The sequence below is a fragment of the Gymnoscopelus microlampas genome (genome assembly GCF_963454915.1).
Source record: "Gymnoscopelus microlampas genome assembly, chromosome: 6".
NCBI lineage: Eukaryota > Metazoa > Chordata > Actinopteri > Myctophiformes > Myctophidae > Gymnoscopelus > Gymnoscopelus microlampas.
The window spans coordinates 53,796,308-53,822,947 of record NC_139943.1 but is presented as its reverse complement, the minus strand read 5'-3'; the positions used below and the strand labels follow the sequence as shown (position 1 = coordinate 53,822,947).

The window sequence follows — 26,640 nt, the reverse complement described above, 5'->3', positions numbered from 1 at the left end:
AGATTTGATCAGAGAGAAACTGCTGAGTCACGGTTCATGCCTTTTATGGTGCAAATAGGGGCTTGGAACAATGTAAATGAACCTCTCGGGATCTTCACGCCCAGCTGGCTGTCATTAAAATATAGAACTGGTAATACGCACGTCTCTGGGATATACGAACCCCTTTATGAATTCCACGTCAGTTTGTGAGTACCAAAAATACGACCTACTTTACGAACTTTATTTACCCCATATTTACGACCCTCTTTATGAATCGGGGCCATTGATATCAATGTGCACGTTTAAATGGTTTGTATTGGAGTAATGCAGTATTTTTGGTTAAACTACTGTGACGTTCAAAATGGTTATTCATAACTACCAACTTGAAACCAGTGTTTTGTTTTTCTTCTTCCCACATTCAATATTAGTGGCAATGATTGACATTTAACAACTTTGCTTGATATCTACTAAACTATACACTGCATATACTCATGTACACAACATTCTTTCAAGACAGTTAATCTCTGCTAATGACAAAAAAATATATGGTTTAGTCCTTTAACAAAGAAAGAACTTCATCCCTTTTTTGTACATTATGTTGCATACCAGTTTAACCCTTTATCTTTAGACACACATGGTGTAATAGTTACTGGGGTTGCATCAGTAGACCACCTTGACTAATATCTATATTTCTTTATTATTACATATTCTCAGAAAAAAAATATTAGCCTCTCTGTGCTTTACATTTATGCCATTGGTTAAATATTGATTTATTTAAGATATAATACAGAAAAGTCACAAGGAATAGCAGTTTCCAGGATGGTTTTCAGAGCAGCTTGTAAATGTTTCTGTACCAAAGGAATGTAAATATGTAAACGTACCTGAACTCCTAAACATCAGTGACAATCATCCTTTCAGTGTGTTACTGCCAGAGGAATGAAGCATCATATGAGAGAGTTCATGTGACACCTCAGAAATCATATTGGTGTCAATAGTAGAGATAAGAGAAAGAGGAAGTACAGTACCCTAAATAATAATGTTGTAATTAATGTGTGTAATAAAGTGTCATGGTTGGGGGGGGGGGGGCATTAATGGCATATTTTATGCTTTTGTTCTGCAAACCGTTTCACGAGGCAAGTTTATAGTGACGCACATTTCAACAACAAGGCAATTCTACTGTATGTGCTTTACACCAGGGGTGTAAAGCACGTTTTCAGGCCAAGGACCCCCTAGCTGAGAGAGAGATGAAGCAGGGACCCCCTCTATGTTGTATAAAATTGTGTTTCAGATAAACTTTTGCTGCTCTTTTTTCCCCTCTAGACACCTATATAACTCTTTGCCAAAAATAGCCGATCTACAAGGGTTGTGAACTTGCAGATCGGCTATTTTTGGCTAAAGTTCTCCTCAGAAAAGGGATGCTAGGTTTCAAGTGGTTAATGCAAAAACAAATAATCATATTACACAAAGATTTGGGGGACCCCCTGTAGTAACTCTGGGGACCCCCTAGGGGTCCCGGACCCCCTGTTGAAGACCCCTGCTTTACACAAAACATCAAGCAAAGGAAACGCATCAAACTAGAAAAAGTGCTCCTCGGAGCACAGGTCTCCGCCAGGTCAGGTAGGTTATCATGGCCTCCTGGTGGAACTATAATAGGCCAATGTGAAAAGGGTGACATGTCTTCCCCACGGGGATCAATGAAGTATAACTTAACTGCTCTTTTTATATGTGAAGCTACAGTCAGTGGTGGAAAAAGTACTCACATTATTTACTTAAGTAAAAGTATCATTACTGCAATGTAGAAATGCTCTGTTACAAGTAAAAGTCCGGAATTCTAAATTTACTTGAGTAAAAGTACACAAGTATTGGCATCAAAATGTGCTTAAAGTACCAAAAGTAAAAGTACTCATTATGCAGAATGTCCCATTTCAAGTATTCAACATGTATTAAAATGTTTTGAAAATAGCAGATCTACAAGCTCACAACGCGTCGCATCTCGACGCGTTGTGAGCTTGTAGATCGGCTATTTTCAAATAGCAGAAATATATATAGAGCTTAAGTGGTTAATGTATGTTTAGTAATACAAATTGAAATAACTAAATAATAATAATAAAGTAAATAGTAACTAAAGTTTTAAAATGGTTATAGTGGAGTAACAGTACAATATTTTCCTCAGAGATGTAGTGGAGTAGAAGTAAAAGTATTGAAAATTGTAAATACTCCACTAAAGTAAAAAATACCTCAAAATTGTACTTAAATACAGTACTTAAGTAAATGTACTCAGTTATTTTACACCACTGGCTACAGTGCAGTGTATTATTATTCATACTTTTTTATGCGCCTACAGTAGGCGTCCCTTTCTTCCACATCTTGAGAAGGGACAACTTAAGGAACAAGCTGTTTTTTTCTGAGAAACAGCCCTATCTGCCCAGGAGGTTAATTTCAAAACACTCTCATGAATTTCTCATGACTATACTTGGCCCGGGCCATAAATAATACATTTTAGGATATCAAAATCTGCTCTCGTGCAACGATTGGCTCCCGGGGGCTGGACTTTGGACATGCCTGTACTACATACAGTGGTGGAAAGTAACTAAGTACATTTACTCAAGTACTGCACTGTAGTGCAAATTTCAGGATTTCTTTTTACTTTACTGGAGTATTTCCAATTTTCATTACTTTTACTTCTACTCCACTATATCTCAGAGGCAAATATTGTACTATTACTCCATTCTATTATTACAAAAGATACATTAACCACTTCAGCCCTATATATATTTCGGCCATTTGAAAATAGCCGATCTACAAGCTCACGATGCGCCGCATGGTGACGCATTGTGAGCTTGTAGATCGGCTATTTTCAAAAGATTTGCATACATTTGAAACCTGTGAAATGGGACATTGTGCATAATGAGTACTTTCTACTTTTGGCATGTTAAGTACATTTTGATACCAATACTTACGTAAATAATGTGAGTACTTTTTCCACCACTGCTGTACTACATACACAGTAAATGCATCCATTTATAACTCCGGAGAGAGTGTACATGTTCATTTGTCACATGTTGTTACACTCTCGGGAGCATTCGCGGATTAAGCACCTACAGCTCAAGGACACCTCAGATATAGCTGTTGAAAGAAAAAGGGTGTCGACATTTCTCATTTACTTTCCCAGCCCAGTGTGATAGGATTCAATGTGTAAAAAGCTCCAGTTTTTTACAACCCTGCTGCCTCTTCAACCTTCAGGGCAAAAGAGTGATAATTACAGCTCTCTCTCCATATCTCCCACTTGGGAGAGAGTGCAGCAGTATGAGAGTGGAGTACTGTAGTGAAAGTTCAGGGTTATGGAATGTGCTGACCTGTTAAACAGAATTTAGTTTCTGTAAAGCACAAGTCCGCAAACTATTCCCACAGATATAGTTCTGAATGCATAATGTGCGTGTGGCCTTATCTGACATTATTACAAGAGTTAAACATTTTTCGTTCCTATTTGTCATTGTGGCCTATTATTGCACATTATTTTGTCAGCATTTAAGCCCAAGTCATACTTCGTTGTACGATGGAGTAGCATTGCAGACAATAGCAGATCTAAAAGCTCCAAACGCGTTGCGGCCTTGTAGATTGGCTATTTTCGGCGCAGGAGTCACAAATTATAAATCCAGTATTAGTCCTGGTAGGTGCCTGTGCTGTGTGTGTGTGTGTGTGCCGTGTGCGTGCATGTGTGAGCGCGTGTGTGTGCATATTTGTGTTATATTTATTTTTTTATAATTATTTTATTTCTATTTTACCAGGAATAGTTTGGTGACCACCGGAGAGACGGGTGACAGCCGGAATGTAGACGGCATCCGGGAGCAGTATGGGTTAGCGCCCCAGCCTGTGTCTTCCGTGAGGAAGAAGCCCAACAAATCCACGGTGAGGCCTTTAAGGAGGGCCATTCAAGCAAGCCGCAAGGGGAGCCTGTAGTACCACCACGGCCCAAGAAACCATCACGCCAGAAAGAAATGTTTGGAGTCCATATTTTATCATTAATGTCTAACTTTCCTTTAATGTTGTAATGCAAGTAATCTAGAGGTATTTAACTTGATATTTCTGTCTTCCACTGGGCCAGTGTTGGGGGTGAACGGGCCTTCCAATTTACAGCAATACATTTTTTGACAGCGATGAATGCAGGGTTGCACAATTGTCTTGTGGTTGAGCATGTTTACACCGACCCCTATCAACCTCCATCTTGTCCCAGCCTCATGTGTTATTGATTCTCCAAGGAGGTTTGCTCTGTGTTATTCATTTTACTTTATCAGATTGCTTATTTGGTTGTGATCAGTGCTTAATTGCCTCCCCCCGCATGCCCAATTATTTGTTCTACATTTTACATAAAATAATATTAATTTCACCATAAAATGGCCCCAGAAAGCTTTGCCAAATAACAGCGTCGCCGTTTCCACATCAAATAATGCATTTCCTAATCAGAAAATTAACACAGGAATGTAGCAATAGAAGAAAACTATTATTTATGGAGGGGAAAACAGGAGGGGAGGCGACGCAATAACTCTCTCTCTCTCTCTCTCTCTCTCTCTCTCTCTCTCTCTCTCTCTCTCTCTCTCTCTCTCTCAAATATTGTCTTTATTTCAATTGATTGATTATTCTGCAATTGTTTTTCTATTGTATATAGGCCTAGCTTAAAGCAAGACACTATATAAGCTATAAAGCTTCAGCCTACACATTTTCGGTCTAGCAGTGTTGTGCTGCTTTGTTTTTGTTTTTATTGTATGAAATGTCATATGTGTATATGGGCTTATGTAATGACCAACATAAACGTTAACTAACTAAATGCCTCCCTGCTTGGCTCTCAGCATCAATGGCTGGATTAGGGGGGTGAGTCCCTGTGACAGAAACAGGAGATAGGCTCCTGACCTATGGGCCACATGGCTCAGAAAGGCTACTTATACTGTCTGAAACCCAGACAGTATTTATTAATTTAACTTGTTTTTTGGTAATTGTCTATTGTCTTGAATATTCATCTTTTGGTCGTGGTGTAAAACAGGTTAGCCCCCAGAGGGCACCAGTGAGACACTTATTGTATGACACAGTATTCTTAAAGTTGTGGAATCAGAACTCCAGTGTGTTTTAGTTTTGGTAATGTAGTCTATTTAATTTAGGAATATAGCTATTTTAATTCTTCCTGTGGATGGCATTGTCCTTACTCTCCTTTCAAACATCATGACAATATTGTGCAGGCTTGTTATTATGATAAATAATGCGGTATGTAGGGGCTTCAGTATTTGAGGTCAGGGGAGGGGGCAGTCATGACAGTGCAAGTTGTGTCCAGCACATGCTAGGTCAGGGGTCTTCAACAGGGGGTCCGGGACTCACCGGGACTCACCGGGACTCACAACGGGACTCACAACGGGACTCACAACGGGACTCACAACGCCTCGCGCTGCGAGGCGTTGTGAGCTTGTAGATCAGCTATTTTTGGCAAAGCGTTATAGGTGTGTAGAGGGAAAAAAGAGCAGCAAAAGTTTATCTGAAACACAATTTTACACAACATAGAGGGGGTCCCTGCTTCATCTCTCTCTCAGCTAGGGGGTCCTTGGCCTGAAAACGTTGAAGACCCCTGTGCTAGGTGGATCCTTAAAGGTAGGGTAGGTGAACAAAAAGTGTTGTTAAAGGTTAAAGCACTATATTCTGATAGTAATCATTGCTATAGAGTGTTTGCTCAGTAAGGAGTCTCCATGTCTCTCCAGCTCTTTAATAAACAGAAAATACATTTTCAGGTGGGTTGCAAAATTCCATCCAATAAGGAGAGAGTAGGCCTACCCATTTATCATCTTCCTTTTTATAGTGTTCCAGTTCCATTTTTTGTCTGCTCATTTCTTTGTGTCATCACTTACAATTTCACTTGTTTATTCTGTATCCTGACTGAGTTCTCTATCCTGATTGGATACAATTGGTATCCCGACCTGAACATGCATTTTCTGTTTATTAAAGAGCTGGAAAGACATGAGTCGGGAGACTCATGATAACACAAACCAGTGGTGGAAAAAGTACTCTTATGTTTTGTATTCAACATTTACTTGAGTAAAAGTACAAAAGTATTGGCATCAAAATGTACTTAAAGTAGGCCTACCAAAAGTAGAAAGTACTCATTATGCAGAATGTCCCATTTCACAAGTTTTCAAATGTATGAAATGTATCAAAATAATTTGAAAATAGCAGATCTACACACTCGCAATGCATTAGTGAGCTTGTAGATCTGCTATTTTCAAATGGCCGACATGTATATAGGGCTATAATAGGGTTAATGTATGTTTTGTAATAATAATCAAAATCAAAAAGTAACTAGGAGGCTCACTAACGTTTTCAAATAATTGTAGTGGAGTAAAAGTATAATATTTGTCTCTGAGATGCAGAGTGGAAGTAAAAGTATTGAATATTGTAAATACTCCAGTAAAGTAAAAGTACCTCAAAATTGTACTTAAGTACCTACAGTACTTGAGTAAATGTACTTAGTTACTTTACACCACTGGTGTTGAGTTTAGGTTTGTGTGACTGGTGGTAGTTTTACAGTATGCTATATGCACAACAGCCATATTGTGGAGAAATTCACAGGTGTAGAGTCAGGGTGATGATATTGTGCATGTTGGCTCACTGGAAACACTCTGAGGGGGTTCCAAATGGCCCCTTGACGGGTGTGTAACTCTGAGACTCTCAGAGTTATGGTGGTCGTGGAAATTAAGAACTCTGACTGTGCTACACTAAATGGAACAGAGCCTTCATTAGTATCATTGGTAACACCTGTGAAGGAAGTGATAATGTGGCTGCTGTGAATAGAGCCAGTTATGCAGGGTTATGTCCACCAGGTGGAGCCCTGCCCTTGTCCCTTCCTTCCTGTGGTCTCTCTCTCTATAATGTCCGGGGCGACGCGCGGCTCCAGACGGAGCTTGGCACCTCAGATCAGACACTCAGTCCATCCTGACCGGGTCTCTCTCTCTCTGTCTGTCTATCTGTCGGGTGGTCGCTGCTCTGTGGACCCAACGGTACTGACTGTCTGTCCCCCTGGACTCCTATGAAACTCCTCTAATGTTGCTGATCTTCTGGATAAAAAATGTCCAACAACAACAGGCTCTTTACGGAGGGACGCGCACATCGGAGAAGAGCATGACGCGTGTGGATCTCTGTGGTGACTTCTAAATGTTTTATACTCTTTTCTTTCTGAGCTTCAGAAGAAAGAAACGCGGGGAGGAGATTTCTCTGGGTAAGAAAAGCGTCATTGTTTTATCTTATAGACTGTATAAGAACATACTATTATAGGAGCTGCACCTGTACCTATAATAAGACAATTTGACCACTTTCTTCTTTATGTGAAATCCATTTTTGCGCACAGAAACATAAAATACATAACTGGGAGTTATGTGAGCGGAGTTTACCTGTGTTTTTTTGTCAATGAACCTCGAGAAATCATAAATGGATCAAAATCACTGTGGATCACAGTTCATTTTCTTCTATGCTATAGAAGAATAGATCAATAGGAGAAACCATGTTATTGTCGCCACTGTTGAGGTTACTGTGCGTGTCGCTGTGCAGCGACGCCGTGTTACTGTTAAGTCACTCACAGCAGGACGGGGAGCAGCAGAAAACAAAGGCTACTTTCACCCCGCAGGGCGATTATGAATCCACCGCCACAAACAGGAATGTCCTCCATAAGGCTCGTATAAGTGGCCGCGGGACATCATGGCATGGTGCTGCTGATGCTGCTGGAGAGGAGCGAGGACTCGGCGGCAAACATAAGGTTCGATCGTGGCACGATGCCGCTGGAGAGGAGCGAGGAGTCAAGGGCAAACATAAGGTTCGAAGTGGCGGCGGGACATCATGGCACGATGCTGCTGCTCTTGGAGAGGAGCGAGGACTCAAGGGCAAGCAACGCAATAACGCAGGGGCGCACCTGGCCCCGTTTGGAACCTCACTCTCCACTATCGTGGAGAGTGAGGTTCCGAACGGGGCTAGGGCGCAGCAACATCATCAGCACCATCACCACGACGACGCTGCTGCTCTGAACTCCGTGGCGAGGAGAGGAGCTCCCCCGCGCGCCGTGCGTAAAACCCAGCATCCGAAGGGAGGACCAGGAGGAAGCGCTCACGAGGACGGAGATGGAGATGGACCCTGGCGCGCCTCCCGGGGTGAGGCGTCGGCCGTCACGGCAACGAAGGGCAGAGGAGGAGGATGCAGGCACGTCAAGGGTAACGCGAACTATCATAAGAGCAAGAAGCACGAACAGCAAATGTGCAGGCGGAAAAAGGCCGGGCACAAAAGCCGGCAGAGGCGAGACGTAAGGCGCGGAGAGAGCGATGGAGAGGCGAGCCAGGCAGCGTCTCTGGCCATGTGGGAAGCGCTGCCTAAGCCCATGGCCCAGGAGCAAGGCACGTACCTTCCGTTCAACGACAGCAGCGACTACGAGCCGTTCACGCTGCCGAACCTGTTCGACTTCATCCCCAAGAACACGAACAGACGGAAACTAGTCAGAAACCCCTTCTACCCCGTCACCGCGGAATCGTACGGCGCGTACGCAGTGGTAATCATCGCCGGCATCATTTTCACCATGGGGATCCTGGGGAATATAGCAATCATGTGCCTCGTGTGTCACAACTACTACATGAGGAGCATCTCCAACTCTCTGCTGGCCAACCTGGCCTTCTGGGATTTCGTGGTCATCTTCTTCTGCCTGCCGCTGGTCACCTTCCACGAGCTGACCAAGAACTGGCTGCTGGGGGAGTTCTCCTGTAAAGTCATCCCTTACCTTGAGGTAATTATAACGCTCACTGGCAGTTCAACACAGGGGTCAGGGGTTCTCACCCCCCCCCCCCCCCCCTCCCACACACACACACACTCTTTACCCCATCTGAAAATATTTTGTGCCAGGGACCCCCCCAAGACAAGATTTGTGTTTTTATTTCAAGATAAAACATGAATAAATGCAGATCTACAAGCTCACTAACCCTAACCCTTGTGAGCTTGTAGATCGGCTATATATACTACTCGGGTTCAAGTGGTTAAACAGATTTTGATGGTATATTAACACATTTAGCTGGGAACCCCCTTAATGACCCTGGCTGGGGGTCCCCGGATCCCACTTCCAGAACGGATGGTTTATGTTGTGATTTCCTCTAGTCTGCTGTTCATCATTAAACTTGTCATCATCCCAATTATGGGAATGTCATTATAGGCAAAGCAAACAAACAAACAAACACACACACACACAAACACTCGAACAAACAAACACACACACAAACACACAAACATACAAACAAACAAACAAACAAAAATAACTAAAAAGTGTGGATAAAATGTTGTGAGCTTGTAGATTAGATTAATTGTAATTTAGACAATGTTGACAATGTTGTGGTTAACCACATGAATCCCATGTCCCTAATCTGGGCAGGTCATTATAGGTGAAAATAGCAGATCTACAAGCTCACAACGTGTTGCAAGCTTGAGAAGTTGTGGGCTTGAGAGCTCCAGAAGTTGTGAGCTTTGGTGTGTAGAGGCAAAAAGGAGGAGGGACTAATATAGACCCCTGGGCGACCCCAGTCAACTGAAGTTTATAGGGTTAAAGTGCTTTAAGTTAAGTGATTAACCACATGAGCATGTCATGTTAGGCGAACCTTTTGGTAGAAAATAGCTGATCTTGCAACCTGTTGTGAGCTTGCAGATCGGCTGTTTTCATTGAAGAGATTTGGTGCACAGGGGGAAAAAAGGACCAAGTACAGACCCCTGGGAGACCCTGGTCAACAAAGGGCTCAATGGTTGAGTGGCTAAAATAAATCAAAGTGTTGTCATTTACTGAACCAAATCCATGTTTTTTATTGCGTGCAGGTGTTTTCTATGAGTAGACTTAACATAGGTGGACCCCCCATGTGGTGGACTCCCCATGTGGGGTCCCCACATGATTTGGGAGGGGGGGTCCCCATATGATAGTGAAGTGACAATTTAAGGAGTTTTAACCTTTTTTAACCTAAAGAAATTTAAGAACCAAAGAAAGAAAAGAAGAAGACCATTACTGCAACAAAAGTAACCAACAAACTATACTATAACACATTGGCCAAATTGTCAAATAATATAAGAAAGACGTAAACATTTTTAAAATAGACTATCTACACAAGCTCACAACGCCTCGCAACGCAATCTGCTATTTTCACAATATTTATCTGTGGAACAGTGTCAAACAAAATGGGGGGTCCCCAGTTCAAATATGATTATTTAGTGGGGTCGCAGCCTGAAAAGAGAACCACTAGTGTAGAGTAGACTGTGTAGAGGCAAAAAGGAGGAGGGACCAAGTATAGACCCCTGAGGGACACACTTCTCCATTTGCTTTTGTAGGTTAATGTCTTGTGTTCACCGATCACGACTCTCTACACTCAAGGCCATACGTGGGCAACTGGCGGCCCGGGGGCCACATGCGGCCCCCACCTTCACTTAATGCGGCCCGCAGGTTAATATCAGAATACTGATATATTATTTATTTCAGCTGTTACAATTCAAAACATGCAAGCATGATTCGCTTTAATTACTTCAGTCTATATTAGTAGCATAATGACTAGTATAAAAATGCTAACGTCTTTTTTATGTCCAATGTATTTGTATTTAAGTTCATAAAGTTAACATAAGTATAATTAAATGCATTTCAAATTAAATAAATAATTTTACTTTTCAGGATTCCAATTAAAAAATAGCAAAAAAAATATCAGGATTCCAATTCAAAAATAGCAAAAATATGTACAAGCTCAAAACGTGTCGCACAAAAAAAGTTAAAATATGGAGATAAGAGGTTTCTGCCCGACAGTATATGCAGTGTGGCCCTCTGGAGTGAGTGTGGAAATATAGTGGCCCTCTCCATCATCAAAGTTGCCCACCCCTGCTCTAGGCCTTCATTACAGCTGTCTTTTGACACTCATGCACTGGTAGGCTGGTGAAAGTTACATACCTGAGGCAACCTACTCTGATGTCAGCTATAGGGTTACAGACACTACTCTGACCCAGTTGTGTGTCTGTGGTTGGTGTTGTTAGAAAACAAAAAGAACCTGTAACCAAAATGATGGCACCGCCAGGCAGTGGTGGAAAAAGTACTCAATGTCTTTACTTAAGTAAAAGTATCAATACGGCAAGGTAGAAATACTCTGTTACAAGAAAAAGTCTGGTATTAAAAACTTGCTTGAGTAAAAGTAAAAAAGTGTTGGTATCAGCATGAATTGTACTTAAAGTACCAAAAGTAAAAGCACTCATTATGCAGAATGTCACATTTCAAGTTTTCAAATGTATAGAAATCTGTTAAAAATAGCAGATCTACAAGCTCACACAATGCGTCGCATCGCGACACATTGTGAGCTTGTAGATCGGCTAAATGGCCGAAATGTACATAGGGCTGAAGTGGGTAATGTATGTGTTGCAATAATAATCAAAATAACTAGTAACTAAAGTTTTCAAATAATTGTAGTGGTGTAAAAGTCTGAGATGTAGGATCCGAGATGTAGTGGAGTAGAAGTAAAAGTACTGAAAATTGGAAATACCCCAGTAAAGTAAAAATACCTAAAAAAGTGCAGTACTTGAGTAAATGTACTTAGTTACTTTACACCACTGCCACCAGGGACCCCATAGTTGATCCGTTTATTTTATTTTGCCCATCTACACAGCGTTGTGAGCTTGTAGATCGGCTATTTTCAGTGCACGACACTGGCACGCAACTAACAATAAGTCACTCTTAAGAACCACAGAACTGGTGCCAATTTCAGAAAGGAATAGAATAACATCCATCTTCACAGCAGCGGCGATATTATGAATGTTTGCTGGGTACGGACAATAGAATGATACTATAGCCCACACACACCCACATGTACCGTATAGCTTATAGGAGTGTTGTGGCTGGGAGCTATGTGCTCCGTGTCAACACGCTATTGTGCACAGAACAATGGAAAAGTAGGCGATGGGGTATCGTCCTGTCCACAAGGTGCGACACAGTGACAATATAGAGACTGCACAAACTCAGCTTACAAACACCTCGTTTTTAATACGAGCGAATTGGCTCTATGCACAGCAGCCATATTGGAAAGAAATTGGGCCTCTTCTTACTTCTTTCAAATGTGTTACCAATGATACTGAAGGCTCTGTTCAATTTTGTGTAGCATAGTGGTTCTCAAACTTTAATTTCAAGGACCCCATAACTGTGAGAGTGTACAAATGGAACCAAATGGACCCGTTACACACACGTAAGGGGCCATTTGGAACCCCCCCCCCCCCCCCCCCCCCCCTAAAGGAACCATGAGGGTCTCTGGACCCCAATTTGAGACCCACTGGTGTAGCAGAGTGTTTCCAGTGAGCCAACATGCACTATCAGCACCCTGACTCTGTTTGACCAGAATGGAACAGAGCCTTCATTAGTATCATTGGTAACACCTGTGAAGGAAGTAAGAAGAGGCCCAATTTCTTTCCAATATGGCTGCTGTGCATGCACAAACTCAGCTTACAAACACCTAGTTTTTAATACGAGCGAAGGAATCTATAGGCTATTTATTTACCACACTTTTGTGGAGCAAATATAGTTAGATTGGATAACAAGATACTGTAGATCATGGGTCTTCGACAGGGGGTCCAGGACCCCTGAGGTGTTCTCAGAGTTACTACAGGGAGGCCTCCCTGTAGTATCCCTTTCCTAATGTCCCTTTTCTATCACAATTGTTTTTGTGATAGGAAAGAATATAAATGTCTGAAAATACAGATGAACGTGAATCCAACATGTTTTCCATGTTGTAAAATATCACGTGCAAACAGACTACGTGCTGTCAAATGAATCTATGAAGCCATCAAAGATGCAGTATCACTTGGAGACAATCCTTGGATGCTTAACAGAGAAATAGTGGAGTTCCCTGTTTTGTCTCGCTCTCTGCTAAGGGGTCCTTGGCCTGAAAAAAAAAAAAAAACTTGAAGACCCCTGCTAGATGTGATGGTACTGTAGGTGAACAGGTATACAGTCAGTGATAGACTCAAACGCATGGATGAATGGAATGTGAGAGCATGAATTTGATGGCTGGTGGTAGGGCATTGCACATTTTCGTGGCATAATAGTAGAAATAATTCATCCCCATGTTTGTGGCAAATCTGGGGGGAAATTAGATTAGTTTGACCCTCCAGAAAAACGTGGGCAAAAATTCTTGAGCTGACAAATATTGGCGCCCCTGTTCTAGAGTACCATGAGTTGCATGCATAGTCAAAATGACATTGGATGAGTCATGAGTGCTCCAGCCAGTGTCCTCAGTGCATTCCTACAGTACTGCCCAAGATCCTACTGAGATTCTGCCAAGTAGGGCTGCAAATTTTCACTATTTTTCTTAGCGTTATTGATAACTTTACGATTAACTGCGGGGGGGGTGATATAATTTTTTATATTTACATATCAACAAATCCATGCAAAAGAATAACTTTCGCCTTATTCCATACTATGCAAAAATAGTGAAATGGCTATTTTTGCTATTTTTTATAGTCGTTGCTCACATAATTCTCAATTTCCCCCAGACAAACACAAGCTGATCAACCTGTCACCCTGTACGGCGCAAAACGCCAACACACGTGCGGTCGGTCAACACAAAACAAAACAACACCTAGGCTCTGTACTGTATAATATGGCCCCAACCCCACCCCCTCCAATCCACTGGCCCAAACAAACAGCATCACAACACGCAGATTAACAAATGTTTTAAGAGGCTGCTCTCAGACAGACAGAGATTAGGCCTTGTTGTCATAGTTAATGGAGAGAGCATTTAGTTGACTTGTGCTCATTCAGTGGAAGCAGGCCAACGCAGTCTGAGTGCCTTGACAAACAAACCTGCTCTGAAAGCAGGAAGGTATAAAAAGTGGATTGGTCACATTCGATGTTAAATTCATAATGGCACTTTGGAGTTGGAAAATTAATAATGATATTCTAGGTTTACATTAGGTGTTGGTAAGTTATTCTAACTCTGAGGGTGTACAGTACAAATGGAACCAAATGGACTGTGAGGGTCCATTTGGTTCCATTTGTACACTCTCAGAGTTACAGACCCGCGAGCGTCCATTTGGTTCCATTTGTACACTCTCAGAGTTACAGAGGTGTAAGAGTCCATTTGGTTCCTAAGTATCAATCATTTTGCTGGGTGGGGACCCCCTAGAATCCGCTCAAGGACGTCTGGGGGTCCCTGGACCCCACTTTGAGAACCTATGGAATCCAGTATTATTGATTGTGGTTGACTGTTTAGTAAGTCATATCATATGGCGCCCCTTGCAAGCATTTAAACTGTGAAATGACTATGATGCTATCAAAGAAATACTGCTTTTATTGTTCTATTATTATGGAATTATTCCTACACCACGTTAACCACAGCTTGTGACACCAGCGGTGGGGAAAGCTGTGAACGTATCAAAACAAAGGGTGTGGTGCTTGAAGTGTGTAAGCTGCTTAGCGCTGACATTTTTTCCTTCGTTTCGGTTACACATTAATACGATGCCCTAATGTACTAACATGACCTTTTGAATAGGGCCGGGGCAGGATACCCATGCTGTGGCTTGAATTATAATAATCAGTAATGAAATCTACTACGTTACTACAGTGATGTAAGCAATTTGATTACTTTTGGATTCATTTGCCTTCAAATGACAATAGCAATGCATTTTTTAAGTCAGCTAACCTTAAACCCTCAATAACCGGTAAACTTGACATTTGGTCTGCACCCCCCACACAAAGCCTTCCCCAACTCCCCTAGTCTTCTTCTTTAGGACTGACTGACACACACACGCACGCACGCACGCACGCACGCACGCACGCACGCACGCACGCACACACACACACACACACACACACACACACACACACACACACACACACACACACACACACACACACACACACACACACACACACACACACACACACACACACACACACACACACACACACACACACACCAATTATTATTTTCTTATTATGAATTGTCGTGAGCCGTGTACCCGACAAATTGTGTTGTACCCAGACTGAGTGTGTTTGTTTTGGTTTCTACTACATATCCAGCTCACCTGGCATTTATAAATATCCAGCGATTCTCAACCTTTTAATGTCTGAATCCCCAGTGTGACATGCGTAACAACAGACCCGATTAGACATGTTATATTTTGTTTTATCCCTGGGACCCTGATCTAAACTGTAAAACCCTCATTGCTAATGTAACTCTTGAGAGTGTACAAATGTGTACACTCTCAGAGTTACAGACCCTTAAGGGTCCATTTGTACCCCTGGTGGTCTCCGGACCCCAAGTTGAGACCAAGTGCTTTAAACCCAGGGCTCTGCCGTCTGATAAGGTACGCTATAACCTGATTGGTCGTTTTTCCATTGCAAATCTGACCAATGTTCTATTAGATTAGCCTACTGTAATCCTATTACATGTTTTTTTTTGTTAGAACCCAGCCTTTGCCTGCAGCGTTGCCATGTCTGCTTATCGCGTAAGCGACTTTGGCCTTGTTTTTCTATGCTTGTAAATATTGGTAGTTACGGGTTGTGTTTTTTTGGGCTTGTTTGGAAAGTGTACTTTGCTTATGTGGGCTTGTTTGTAAACGTGTAGTTGCTTATATGGGCTTGTTTGTAAAGTGTAGTTGCTTATGTGGGCTTGTTTGTAAAGTGTAGTTGCTTATATGGGCTTGTTTGTAAAGTGTAGTTGCTTATGTGGTTCTCAAATATTTTCATGTCAAGGACCCCCAAGTTAATATGTATTTGTCTGCTGACTCCCATTTGAAAATATTTGTGTCAGGAACCCCCATACAAGATTCATGTTTGTAAATAGCTATTTTCAAATAGCCGATGTATATAGGTTTATAGTGCTCATGTAACCTATAGTCGCTTCTTTTGGGCTTGTTTTCATAGACCTAGTTGCTTATTTCTCTCTCAAAATCTGGCAACACGGTTTGCTTTAACAATAGTGGTATTTAAATGTTTGTGGCTGGTGGGAGGAGGATACATCACAACCATCCAATGGCTAACGACAGCGTGTTAGCTTCGCTATGCTAAGCTCCTCTCCAACCATGCGGCTAATGGGGTGTAATTATACCAAACAGAGGGGATATTAATTGTAATGGGCTGCTGGGGCAAATCACAATGCTCCACGGCCTGTGAAGATCTGTCATTATGGACACAGATGAGACATGGGTTATTTACACAAAGCCTTCCCCAACTCCCCTAGTCTTCTTCTTTAGGACTGACTGACACGCACGCACGCACGCGCGCGCGCACACACACACACACACACACACACACACACCAGTGTTGCCAGATTTTGCGAGACCAGAAGCAACCATGTCTATGAAAACAAGCCCAAAAGAAGCGACTAATAGGCCACATGAGCACTTTGAACCTATATACATTGGCTGTTTGAAAATAGCCGATCTACAAGCTCACCACGTGCCGCGTTGTGAGCTTTTTATTTTCAAAAGAAATATTGTGGGGAAAAAATGGAAAAGTTTCCTGGCACCAAATGTTTTCAGATGGGGATACGCTGGTTTAAACAAAATTAGGAAGCATCAAGCACAATAGGCTCCATGCACAGCAGCCATATTATCACTTCCTTCACGGGTGTTACCAATGATACTAATGAAGGCTCTGTTCCATTTAGTCTAGCACAGTGGTTTCCACCACCCCCATAACTCTGAGAGTGTCCAAATGGAACCAAATGGACCCGTAGGTCCATTTGGTTCCATTTGGACACTCTCAGAGTTACACACCTGTAAAGGGCCATTTGGAAGCCCATGAGGGTCCCTGGACCCCAACTGTAGACCCACTGGTGTAGCAGAGTGTTTCCAGTGAGCCAACATGCACAACATCAGCACCCTGACTCTGTTTGACCAGAATGGAACAGAGCCTTCATTAGTATCATTGGTAACACCTGTGAATGTCTTCATAATACGCCTGCTGTGAATAGAGCCTATTGAGCAACTACACTTTAGAAACAAGCCAAACAAAAAAACTCAACCTGCAACTACCAAATATTTGGGTGCAAAAACAAGCCCAAAGTCGCATGATAACCAGACATGGCAACACTGCACCGGGGGACGTATTTGCTGTCATGCTGATGTGATGATAGACATTAAATGTGTCATTGTGTGTTTAATGTGGGTGTCTGTTTGTTTGTGCTGCGGTCGGTCGGACGACGTTTAGCTGAGCTATGAGGTTGTATATCAACAAGGACATGCAGGCGCAGACAGACAGTTACTCTGACACGGCACATAAAACTGCCTGTTACTGTGGTGGAGCTGGACAGAGGACCTTTGGGTGGCCGCCGTCAGTGGTGTAAAGTAACTAAAGTACATGTATGTACTCAAGTACTGGGAACGGGAAGGACGCCATTATGATCCACATGCAGCTCGCCCAGTCTGAACAAGTCTCAAAACATTTAACCCATTCTATCCGGGAACACATATCTGTCATTTTAGATGTCTTTGGCTATTCAAAAATATGTGAGCTTGTAGATCTGCTATTCTTATTTTTTTGTGAAAATGTGTGCAAATCTTTGAATATATCTTTTTTAAAGCGAACATTTTTAAAATATTTTGTTCCGTGGACCCCCAGAGGCAAAGATTTGAGTTAAAAATGTTGTTTCAAGAAATATTATGTATTCAAAGATTTGCACACTGTTCAAATTTTTCAAAAATAGCCAAAGTATAAAAAGGACACAGATGCGTTCCCCCGGATTGAGTAGGTTAACCACATGAACATCCCTATTCTGTATATTGTGAGTATATTGTTGCTGTCGTGCAGAATATCTCCATACTATAACTTTTTGTTGTGTTTTTTTGTAAATGAATGACATACTTGATCATATTGCAGCATCACACAAAAGCATCAACAGTAGCAGCTGGAGACGCTTGTAGATCTGCTATTTTTACTATTCTTTTAAATTTGAGAGACGATATAGGGTTGAAGTGGTTAACCTTTAACAGTTTCTTGTCATTGCTCTACCAAAGTGGGCTTCAGGGGTGGACCCTCAGGGGTCCTTAAGGGGGTTCCAAATGAACCCTCACAGGTCTGTAACTCTGAGAGTTACTGTACTGTATGGGGGTCTTCCAAGTTAAAAGGTTTGAGAACCTACTTTTGAGAAGTTACTATGGTGATTTTGGTTTGTTCTTAATCTGTGGTCTGGATACAGAATGATTGACTCTACCAAACCCCTACCAACTCCCTACACTTCCCTCTATACCTTATAGGGAAGTGTCCCTATAACCTTTGAATGTATAGCTAGCTACCTGGACATGACATGCCCAAATGTTGTCGATCAGTCATTCAATGCAATCTCACTGCATTGTGGTGAAATACATCTCAACATGACATTGTGTGTGATTTGGAGATCTGTTTCACCATACAGTGAGAGTGAATGGGACAGATGAAGAGGATCGACAATATTTGGACTTATATCAGCTATAGCTAATAGCTCGGTTGAACCTTGAAGTAGCTATTTGTAATAGCTACTGGAGGTTCTGCCAAACTTCAACACCGCTTTAAACCTCTCAACCCCGAGCCCCTGGCTTTCATTGAGCCCTACGGTATATATTTTGTTGTGTGATGAATGGTGAAAATAGCAGATGTACAAGCTCACAACATGTCGCATCACGGCACATTGTGAGCGTTTAGATCTTTTTTTTGGGGGGGGGGGCGGGGGGGGGGGGGTATTTCTTAGAACTCTAGTTCTTCAGGCCTGTTTTTCAGGCCAAGAACCCCCTACTAGCTGAGAGAGAGATGAAGCAGGGACTCCCTCTATATTGTATAAAATTGTGTTGTAGATTAAACTTCTTTTTTCCCCCCTCTACACCATACCTCTTTGCCAAAAATAGCCAATCTATAGCTTATAGATCTGCCATCTTTTTGGCTAAAGTTCTCCCCAGAAAAGGTTCAAGTGGTTAATGTAAAAATAAATATCATATCACACAACTTTTGGCGGACTCCCAGTAGTAACCCTGAGGACCCCCTGGGGGTCCCGGACCCCCTGTTGAAGACCCCTGCTTTAGACAATGAAATCTCATGCCCAGAATAGGAATGTCAGGTTGAAAAGTGGTGAACTGCATCCTCTTCATCCTCCAGGGCTGCTTTTCCCCCCTCCTAGCCTCCTAGCCTGCAGGGGCCAGAAAGCCTTCAGACAGATGAAAGAGGCTGGCTCCTCACAGCTCCACTCTGTCTTCTTCTTGGGTCTGTAGAGCCTGAGCCAGGAAAACACTCTGTGCACTGTTTACACCGTCTGCTGCCAAGACCCCCTTATGAGGGGCGGGGGGGGCAACAACACAGAGGCAAAGTGCTGCTGCCTGCCTCCCCCCCCCAAACATCAGAACATGAGAGCATGTTCCCTTCAAGACTTTATGAGCATTAACCAATTAAAACCAGGAACGCATCTGTGTAACCATTTAAAACCATTATTTTATACTTTGGCTATTCAAAAATAGCAGATCTACAAGCTCATAGCGCGGCACCGAGTACCGCGCTATGAGCTTGTAGATCTGCTATTTTTGAAAAAATAAAATAAAAATTGAATATACATATTTTCAAAGCAAACATTTTTTTACTCAAATCTTTGCTTATGGGGGTCCCTGGAATAAAGTATTTTGAGATGGGGGTCGGCGGCCAAATACATATAATTTTTGGGGGCTTTGACATGAAAAAGTTTGATGCCTCGGTGCTGCGCTATGAGCTTGTACTGTATATCTGCCATTTTTGAATAGCCAAAGAAATCTAAAATGACAGAGATGCGTTCCCGGTCGTAATGGATTAAAGAATAGAATCGTAGCTGTCGGTCAGAAACTGTATTTCAACTTTTGATGTTTATGTTTGTTTATTAGTTTTTTTGTAAATGAATGCCTTGCGTCATCGTACAAGAGTAGTAGTGAAAGCAGACAAAAGTAGTGTAAATACTACTATTTTCACAAAAAAAAAATTAAGTCTGTCTGTGGGTTTTATAAATATTGACCCAATGAAAAGTATTAACAAGTAAAAAATATTAACTCCATTGGAGTTGGACCCACCAGAACAGGTAGTTTCCCCCCCATTTCCTGTATAGTAACAGTTTTGGACACGTATACGAGGTTTCCTCCTGCCAGCTACGATATGAGACACTGCATATGATCACAGTGTTCCTGGAACTGCTTCTGTCCAGCTTACTGTAGAGTAATGACTCACAATCAGCAGTCACACACACACACACACACACACACACACACACACACACACACACACACACACACACACACACACACACACACACACACACTGCACACACTGCACACATGGCTCATGTTTATTTTAGGAGAAGTACAGTAATATACAGAGATGTAACTGAACACAAAGCAAGTACTCCAGTACTTTAACTCAAGTAAAAAATTGACTGAGCATCTTTCACTTGCAGTTGAGTAATATTTGACCAGGAGTATCTATACTTTGACTCAAGTACTGGGGTTGAGTACTTTGTCCACCACTGCCTGTAAGAGTATGTTTTTTACACTCCCAGATTCTTTTAATTGTATTGTATTTTACCTGTATTTAAACAGGGAAAATCCCATTGCTCTCATTTTCAATGGTGCTTGAAACTCAATCATATAAACAATATAAAATCATCGTAAATCAATACAGTTTACACTGCTAATGATCATGGCAGCATTATTTGAAGCATGCACATGGCCTCCCACTTCAGATTCCTTCATCACATGTTTGAGTTGGCCCCTAAGGGATTGAAGCATCCACTTTGAATGTCTGTTGAAAGTCATTCTATGCTAAATGCCTAAAAGCTGTTTTTCCAGCTCTGTGTTGACTCCAGGGAGCTCAGGAATCCCCAGACCGTGTCTGGTAGTAATTACTAGAACACCATGTAATGAGAGATGACAGGTAATTAGCGAGTATAATAAGATTGCTTTATAAACATTATACAGGAGCCAGTGCTGTGTGCTCCTAGTGGCCAGGGATGGCCACGCAGCCCACTGCCATCCCTTATTGCAGTGGTTGCCAAACTGGGGGTCCGGGACCCCCAGGGGGGTCTCCAAATTATTTTTTTGGGGGTCCCCAGATGATTAGCTTAATGTGCAACATTGTTTTATTGTATTCTCAACAGTAAACAAACCAACATACAGTATAAGTGTATACAGGGTATCTGCACATTTCTAAAGTTACAATTGAATGACTTTTAAGACCTTTTTAATAGCAAATTGGCAAACATTGCAAACATTGTGAGGCAAACATTGTGAAAATAGCCGATCTGCAAGCTCACAACGCCTCAGAGTGTGAGGCGTTGTGAGCTTGTAGTTTGGCTATTCTCACAATATTTATATGTGGAAATGAGTCAAAGTAAATGTAATGCCTGTACAATTTCAAGTGCTTGTCAGAGTGGGGGGTCCCCAGTTCAAATATTAATATTTTGGGGGGTTGCAGCCTGATAACTTTGGGAACCCTAACCCTCGATCTACAGGTTAATGGTGTAAGGGTATTGACGGTGTACTATAGGTGTACCTCAGCCAGTCTGGAGTGCTTGTGGACACTCTCCTTTCTGGACGGTTGTTAATGGTTCATAAACAGTTAAATAACGGTGTGTACTATAGTACATCAGAGGTTCCGAACTGTTTCTGGATCCCAGGTTGCTCTACGTTTGTTTGTTTTTTCTTCTTTTTTTTTAAAGATATTTTTTGGCTTGTTCTGCCTTTTATTGAGTACAGTAGACTGACAGGAATTGGGGGAGAGAGAGATGGGGCAAGTGACACGCAGCAAAAGTCATCGGGACTCGAACCCGCGACACGCTGTCTATAGGTGCCCGGACCGCTACACGAGCCGTCCGGGCGAGGTTGCTCCATGTTTTATTCCGTTCCCTCCTGTCCTGTGATAAGAAGCAGGTGGCAGACAGATTTGTGAAGGCATGACCACATCATGTGGGTTTATATCCACGTCAACCGCTCTAACCTGATCAATTCAATAAAGTGTTCCTTCATGTCTGGAGTGATTGATGGTGAACCCACTGCCAGTTTCTCAACAACATTGCATAATGTTCGATGTCAGGTGAAAACCTTGTATGTCCAAAAAGAAAAAAAATTCAGGAAAGAAGCTGTGTTCCAACGAATCCAGTGTAGTTATATTATTAGTCACAAGCTCTTAAGTATATTTCATTAGTTCGATATTTACAAAAACCCACAGACAGACTTAAAGCGGCACTGTAACTTTATTTTGTATGAATAAAATTACATTTTGTCCAATTGTCCAATATGTATGTCATTTTTATCCGTAACTAGACACAGGATCTGACTTTTTTTTTTACACAGGATTCAACTTATTCCCATGAGCAAGCAGGCAGGCTCTATTAGCTCAATGGTAAAAATGTCAGCAGGAAACCGGGTTCAGATCCGCGGTAGAAGAGGAAAGGTACAGTAGTGCAGCTTTAACCACTTTCACTTAAAAACAAATAAAGAATAGCCAACAAAAATACCAAATCTACAAGCTGAGCTGAGCTTGTAGATCAGGTGTTTTTGCTACTTTTGAGTGACAGTGTAATATAACTGAAGTAGGACATTCATTTGCGTAAAAAAACAAAACAGGTTGAAATATGGGGATACAAGGTTTCTGCCTGACAGCAATGATAACGTCTGAGACAACTTCCTGTTTGGTTTGACAGAGACCAGACCTCCTTTTAGGATGTTTTTCTCATGTCTGCCCCCATAGAACAATGTATACCAGAGCTAGATTTGCTGGGGTGGGGTGGGGGTGCATCTGCTTTTGACATCCCCCCCTCTGATCATGCATTCATTTTTATGGCCGGTGGGGATATCGTCTCTTGTCGGGTGGAAACCTCATACGAGCAAAACAGTTGGGACTCCTCTTTTCAGGATTCAAATTAAAAAATAGCTAAAGTAGCAGATCTACAATCTCAAAACTCGTCGCTTTGTGCCATGTTTTGAGCTTGTAGATCTGCTACTTTTGATGCTTTTGTGTGACGCTGTGATATGATCAAGTAGGGCGTTAATTTACGGAAAAACACAAAAAAGTTTAAATATGGAGATAGCCTAAGAGTTTTCTGCCCGACAGCAACGATGTCCCCCACCAGAGACAAAAATGAATGTCCAGAGGGGGATATCAAAAGCAGAGGCCACCACCACCCCCTGGACCGGGGGGGGGGTTCACTGTTTTAACCCAGCAACCCTATGTAAATTACGCCACTGCTGAAAAGCATACCAGCCCAGACATTAACGTAGCTAATAATTGGGCCGTGCGACCTGCAAATGACCGTAATAATCCTAAAACGGGAGCAAAAATATATACTTTTTTTTTTTTTTTTGGGGTGGCCCAGCGGCCCACCGGGCATATGCCCGGTATGCAAAATGGCCAGTTCGCCCCTGCCCTGGTCTTGTGTAGAGTAGTGTAAGTTTGTATAGCAGCAGCATCAGCTGGCTTCCATTAACAGGACTAGGTTTACACGAGGTACATTCTGTGGCTCTGTTGGTTTAGATACGATCGTAACAACCGTACTAATATCACTTGACTTGTTGTCTTTTGTTGTCACGATCAGAGCGACCGGGGGGCCATCTGATTGGCCGTTCAGGTAAAACACTGGCGCCCACCGGAGCGGAGCAGAGCGGAGGCCCAGGGGATGGTTTTGTTTCCTGGCCATGGTGCCTCCAGCTTGGCCCGGTGCGCCAACAAACAAACAAAAGTGCCAGTGTGTTTGTGGGTGGGAAGCTGGCAGGGAACTGTGTCCTTATCTCTGCACTAGTGACACCTACTGGTTGGTCGGCATGCCTGTGCCGCGGGGGTGGACAGTAACCAAGTACATTTACTTTAGTATCTGTACTTTGGCACATTTTTGGAATATCTGCACTTAAAGGGATAGTTCACCCCAAAAATCACTTTTTTTAGTTTAGTTTTAGTTTTTTTAATATTAGTCACCCCATGGAGACGTTTTGTCACATTCCTAAGCCAATAATTTGATGACCTGCGGACCGGTAGGCAACGGTTCCGGTAGGAGATACAAAGGAGACTGTTTGCGTCTCCTACCGGAACCGCTGCCGGTCATCAAATTATTGGCTTAGGAATGCAACAAAAATACAAAAAATATCCATGAATCCAAGTCTCCCATGGGGTGACTAATCGATAGAAAAAAGGTCATTTTGGGGGTGAACTATCCCTTTAACTTGAGTATATGATTTTTTGGACACTTGTGTCTGTGTGCAGGTGAGACTCGACCCTTTGACACGATCCTGTTTCTGGTTTGACACGAAGGTCAAAATTCAATTTCTCCCCCGAACAAGCAGGCAGGCTCTGTTTGGTTTGCTCGGTGGTAAAAAAAAGAGATCCGGGGTTCAAATCCGGGGGGTAAGGAAAGTTACATAGTGCGGCTTCAAGTATTAGCCCATTAAGACCTGTAACTGTGTCATTTTTAGACTTGAGCTAAAAAGCATTATTTTACACTTTGGGCTATTCAAAAATAGCAGATATACAAGCTCATAGCGCGGCACCGAGTGCCGCGCTATGAGCTTGTAGATCTGCTATTTTTGAAAAATCGTGAAAATGTGTGCAAATCTTTGAATATATATATATATATATTTTTAAAGCGAACATTTTTAACTCAAATCTTTGCTTCTGGGGGGTCCCTGGAACAAAATATTTTGATGGGGGTCCGCGGCCAAATACATATCATTATGGGGGTCCTTGACATGAAAAAGATTGAACACCACTGATATAGAAACATACGTTTTTCAGAATACTGTTGAGATTTAGGAGACATCTAGAATCGGCTTCAGGTCTCAATTCCCACATCTTAACATGACATCATCTCTCTCCTCTGTCCAGGTGGTCTCTCTCGGCGTCACCACCTTCACGCTGTGCGCCCTGTGCATCGACCGCTTCCGCGCCGCCACCAACGTCCAGATGTACTACGAGATGATCGAGAACTGCGCGTCCACCGGCGCCAAGCTGGCCGTCATCTGGGTGGGCGCCCTCCTGCTGGCGCTGCCCGAGATCCTCATCCGGCAGCTGGTGGTCGAGGACGAGGGCGAGCCCCCGGACGCGAGGCCCTGCGAGCGCTGCGTGGTGCGCATCTCCACCGACCTCCCCGACACGCTGTACGTCCTGGGCCTCACCTACGACGGCGCCCGCCTCTGGTGGTACTTCGGCTGCTACTTCTGCCTGCCCACGCTGTTCACCATCTGCTGCTCGCTGGTCACCGCCCGCAAGATCCGCAAGGCCGAGCGGGCGGCCGTGCGCGGCACCAAGAAGCAGATCCACCTGGAGAGCCAGATGAACTGCACCGTGGTGGCGCTGGCCATCCTCTACGGCTTCTGCATCATCCCCGAGAACATCTGCAACATCGTGAGCGTCTACATGGCGGCCAGCGTGCCCCGCCGGGCGCTGGACATCCTGCACCTGGTCAGCCAGCTGCTGCTGTTCTGCAAGTCGGCCGTGACGCCCGTGCTGCTGCTGTGCCTGTGCCAGCCGTTCAGCCGGGCCTTCCTGGACTGCTGCTGCTGCTGCTGCGCCGAGTGCGGGCCCAGCGGCGGCGGCACGACGGGGGGGCGGACGTCGACCACGACGCCCACCAGCGACAACGAGAACGAGTGCACCACCACCGAGCTGGAGCTGTCGCCCTTCAGCACCATCCGCCGGGGGGAGACCTCGTCCCCTTACGCCTCTGTGGGGACACACTGCTGAGGGGGAGGGACGGACGGAGGGGTTTACATTATACAAACAGGTTAAAGTGTCACATGGAAGGAAGGGTGGGGTCTTTAAGTTCAATGGGCCATAAAAAACGCAGCATTGGGGGAACGTTTGTTTAACCCATTCAATGCGGGGAGGTGTCTCTGTCATTTTAGATTTCTTTGGCTATTCAAAACGAACAGATCTACAAGCTCATAGCGTGGCACCGAGCTATAAGCTTGTATATCTGTTATTTTTTGAAAAATCGTGAAAAGTTTGCAAATCTTTTTTTTTTTAAAGCGAACATTTGTAACTCAAACCTTTGCTTCTGCAAGTCCCTGGAACAACATATTTTACAAATGTTCCCTTTAAAAAATATATATTTAAAGATTTGCACACATTTTCACGATTTTTCAAATATAGCAGATCTACGAGCTCATTGCTATGAGCTTGTAGATCTGCTATTTTTTGAATAGCCAAAGAAATCTCAAAATGACGCAGATGCGTTCCCGGTCTTAATGGGTTAATTTCCAGGACATATTAGGAATGTGATTGTTATTGACATTATCAAGTTATTTTTAATATGAATAGGATGTACTGTACCCCCCAACTAAGGGGACCACAAACAAAAGGTGGGTTTACTAAGGGGCTGTGTCCACAGAACGTTTTTTTATTTTTTTGCGCAGGACATGCTTTGGATATCATCATCATGTCCAGAGAGCTTCTTACTAAACACACAGAGCGTTTATTGTTTGAACCTATCGACCTTTGCTGTGCTTGGACTTGGTGTCGTCTGCGATATTAGCGCAATTACCCTAGCTCACGGGTCTTCAACAGGGGGTCCGGCACTCATCAGAGTTACTACAGGGGGGGCCGCCACATCTTAGTGCGATTGGACTTTTTTATTTCTACTGAACCACTTGAACCCTAGCATCCCTTTTCTGAGGAGAACTTTA

General features: G+C 43.0%; 1 protein-coding gene across 1 annotated transcript; it reads left to right on the top strand.

Moving 5' to 3' along the window:
* Window positions 1–7,513: 7,513 nt before the first annotated feature.
* Window positions 7,514–25,855, top strand: LOC311047060 (prosaposin receptor GPR37-like; the record flags this gene model as incomplete). Its single annotated transcript, XM_084059643.1, has 2 exons — window positions 7,514–8,776; window positions 24,842–25,855. 2 exons carry the CDS (start codon window positions 7,514–7,516, stop codon window positions 25,697–25,699), a joined length of 2,121 nt encoding a protein of 706 aa, XP_083915769.1. The 3' UTR covers window positions 25,700–25,855.
* Window positions 25,856–26,640: the final 785 nt, after the last annotated feature.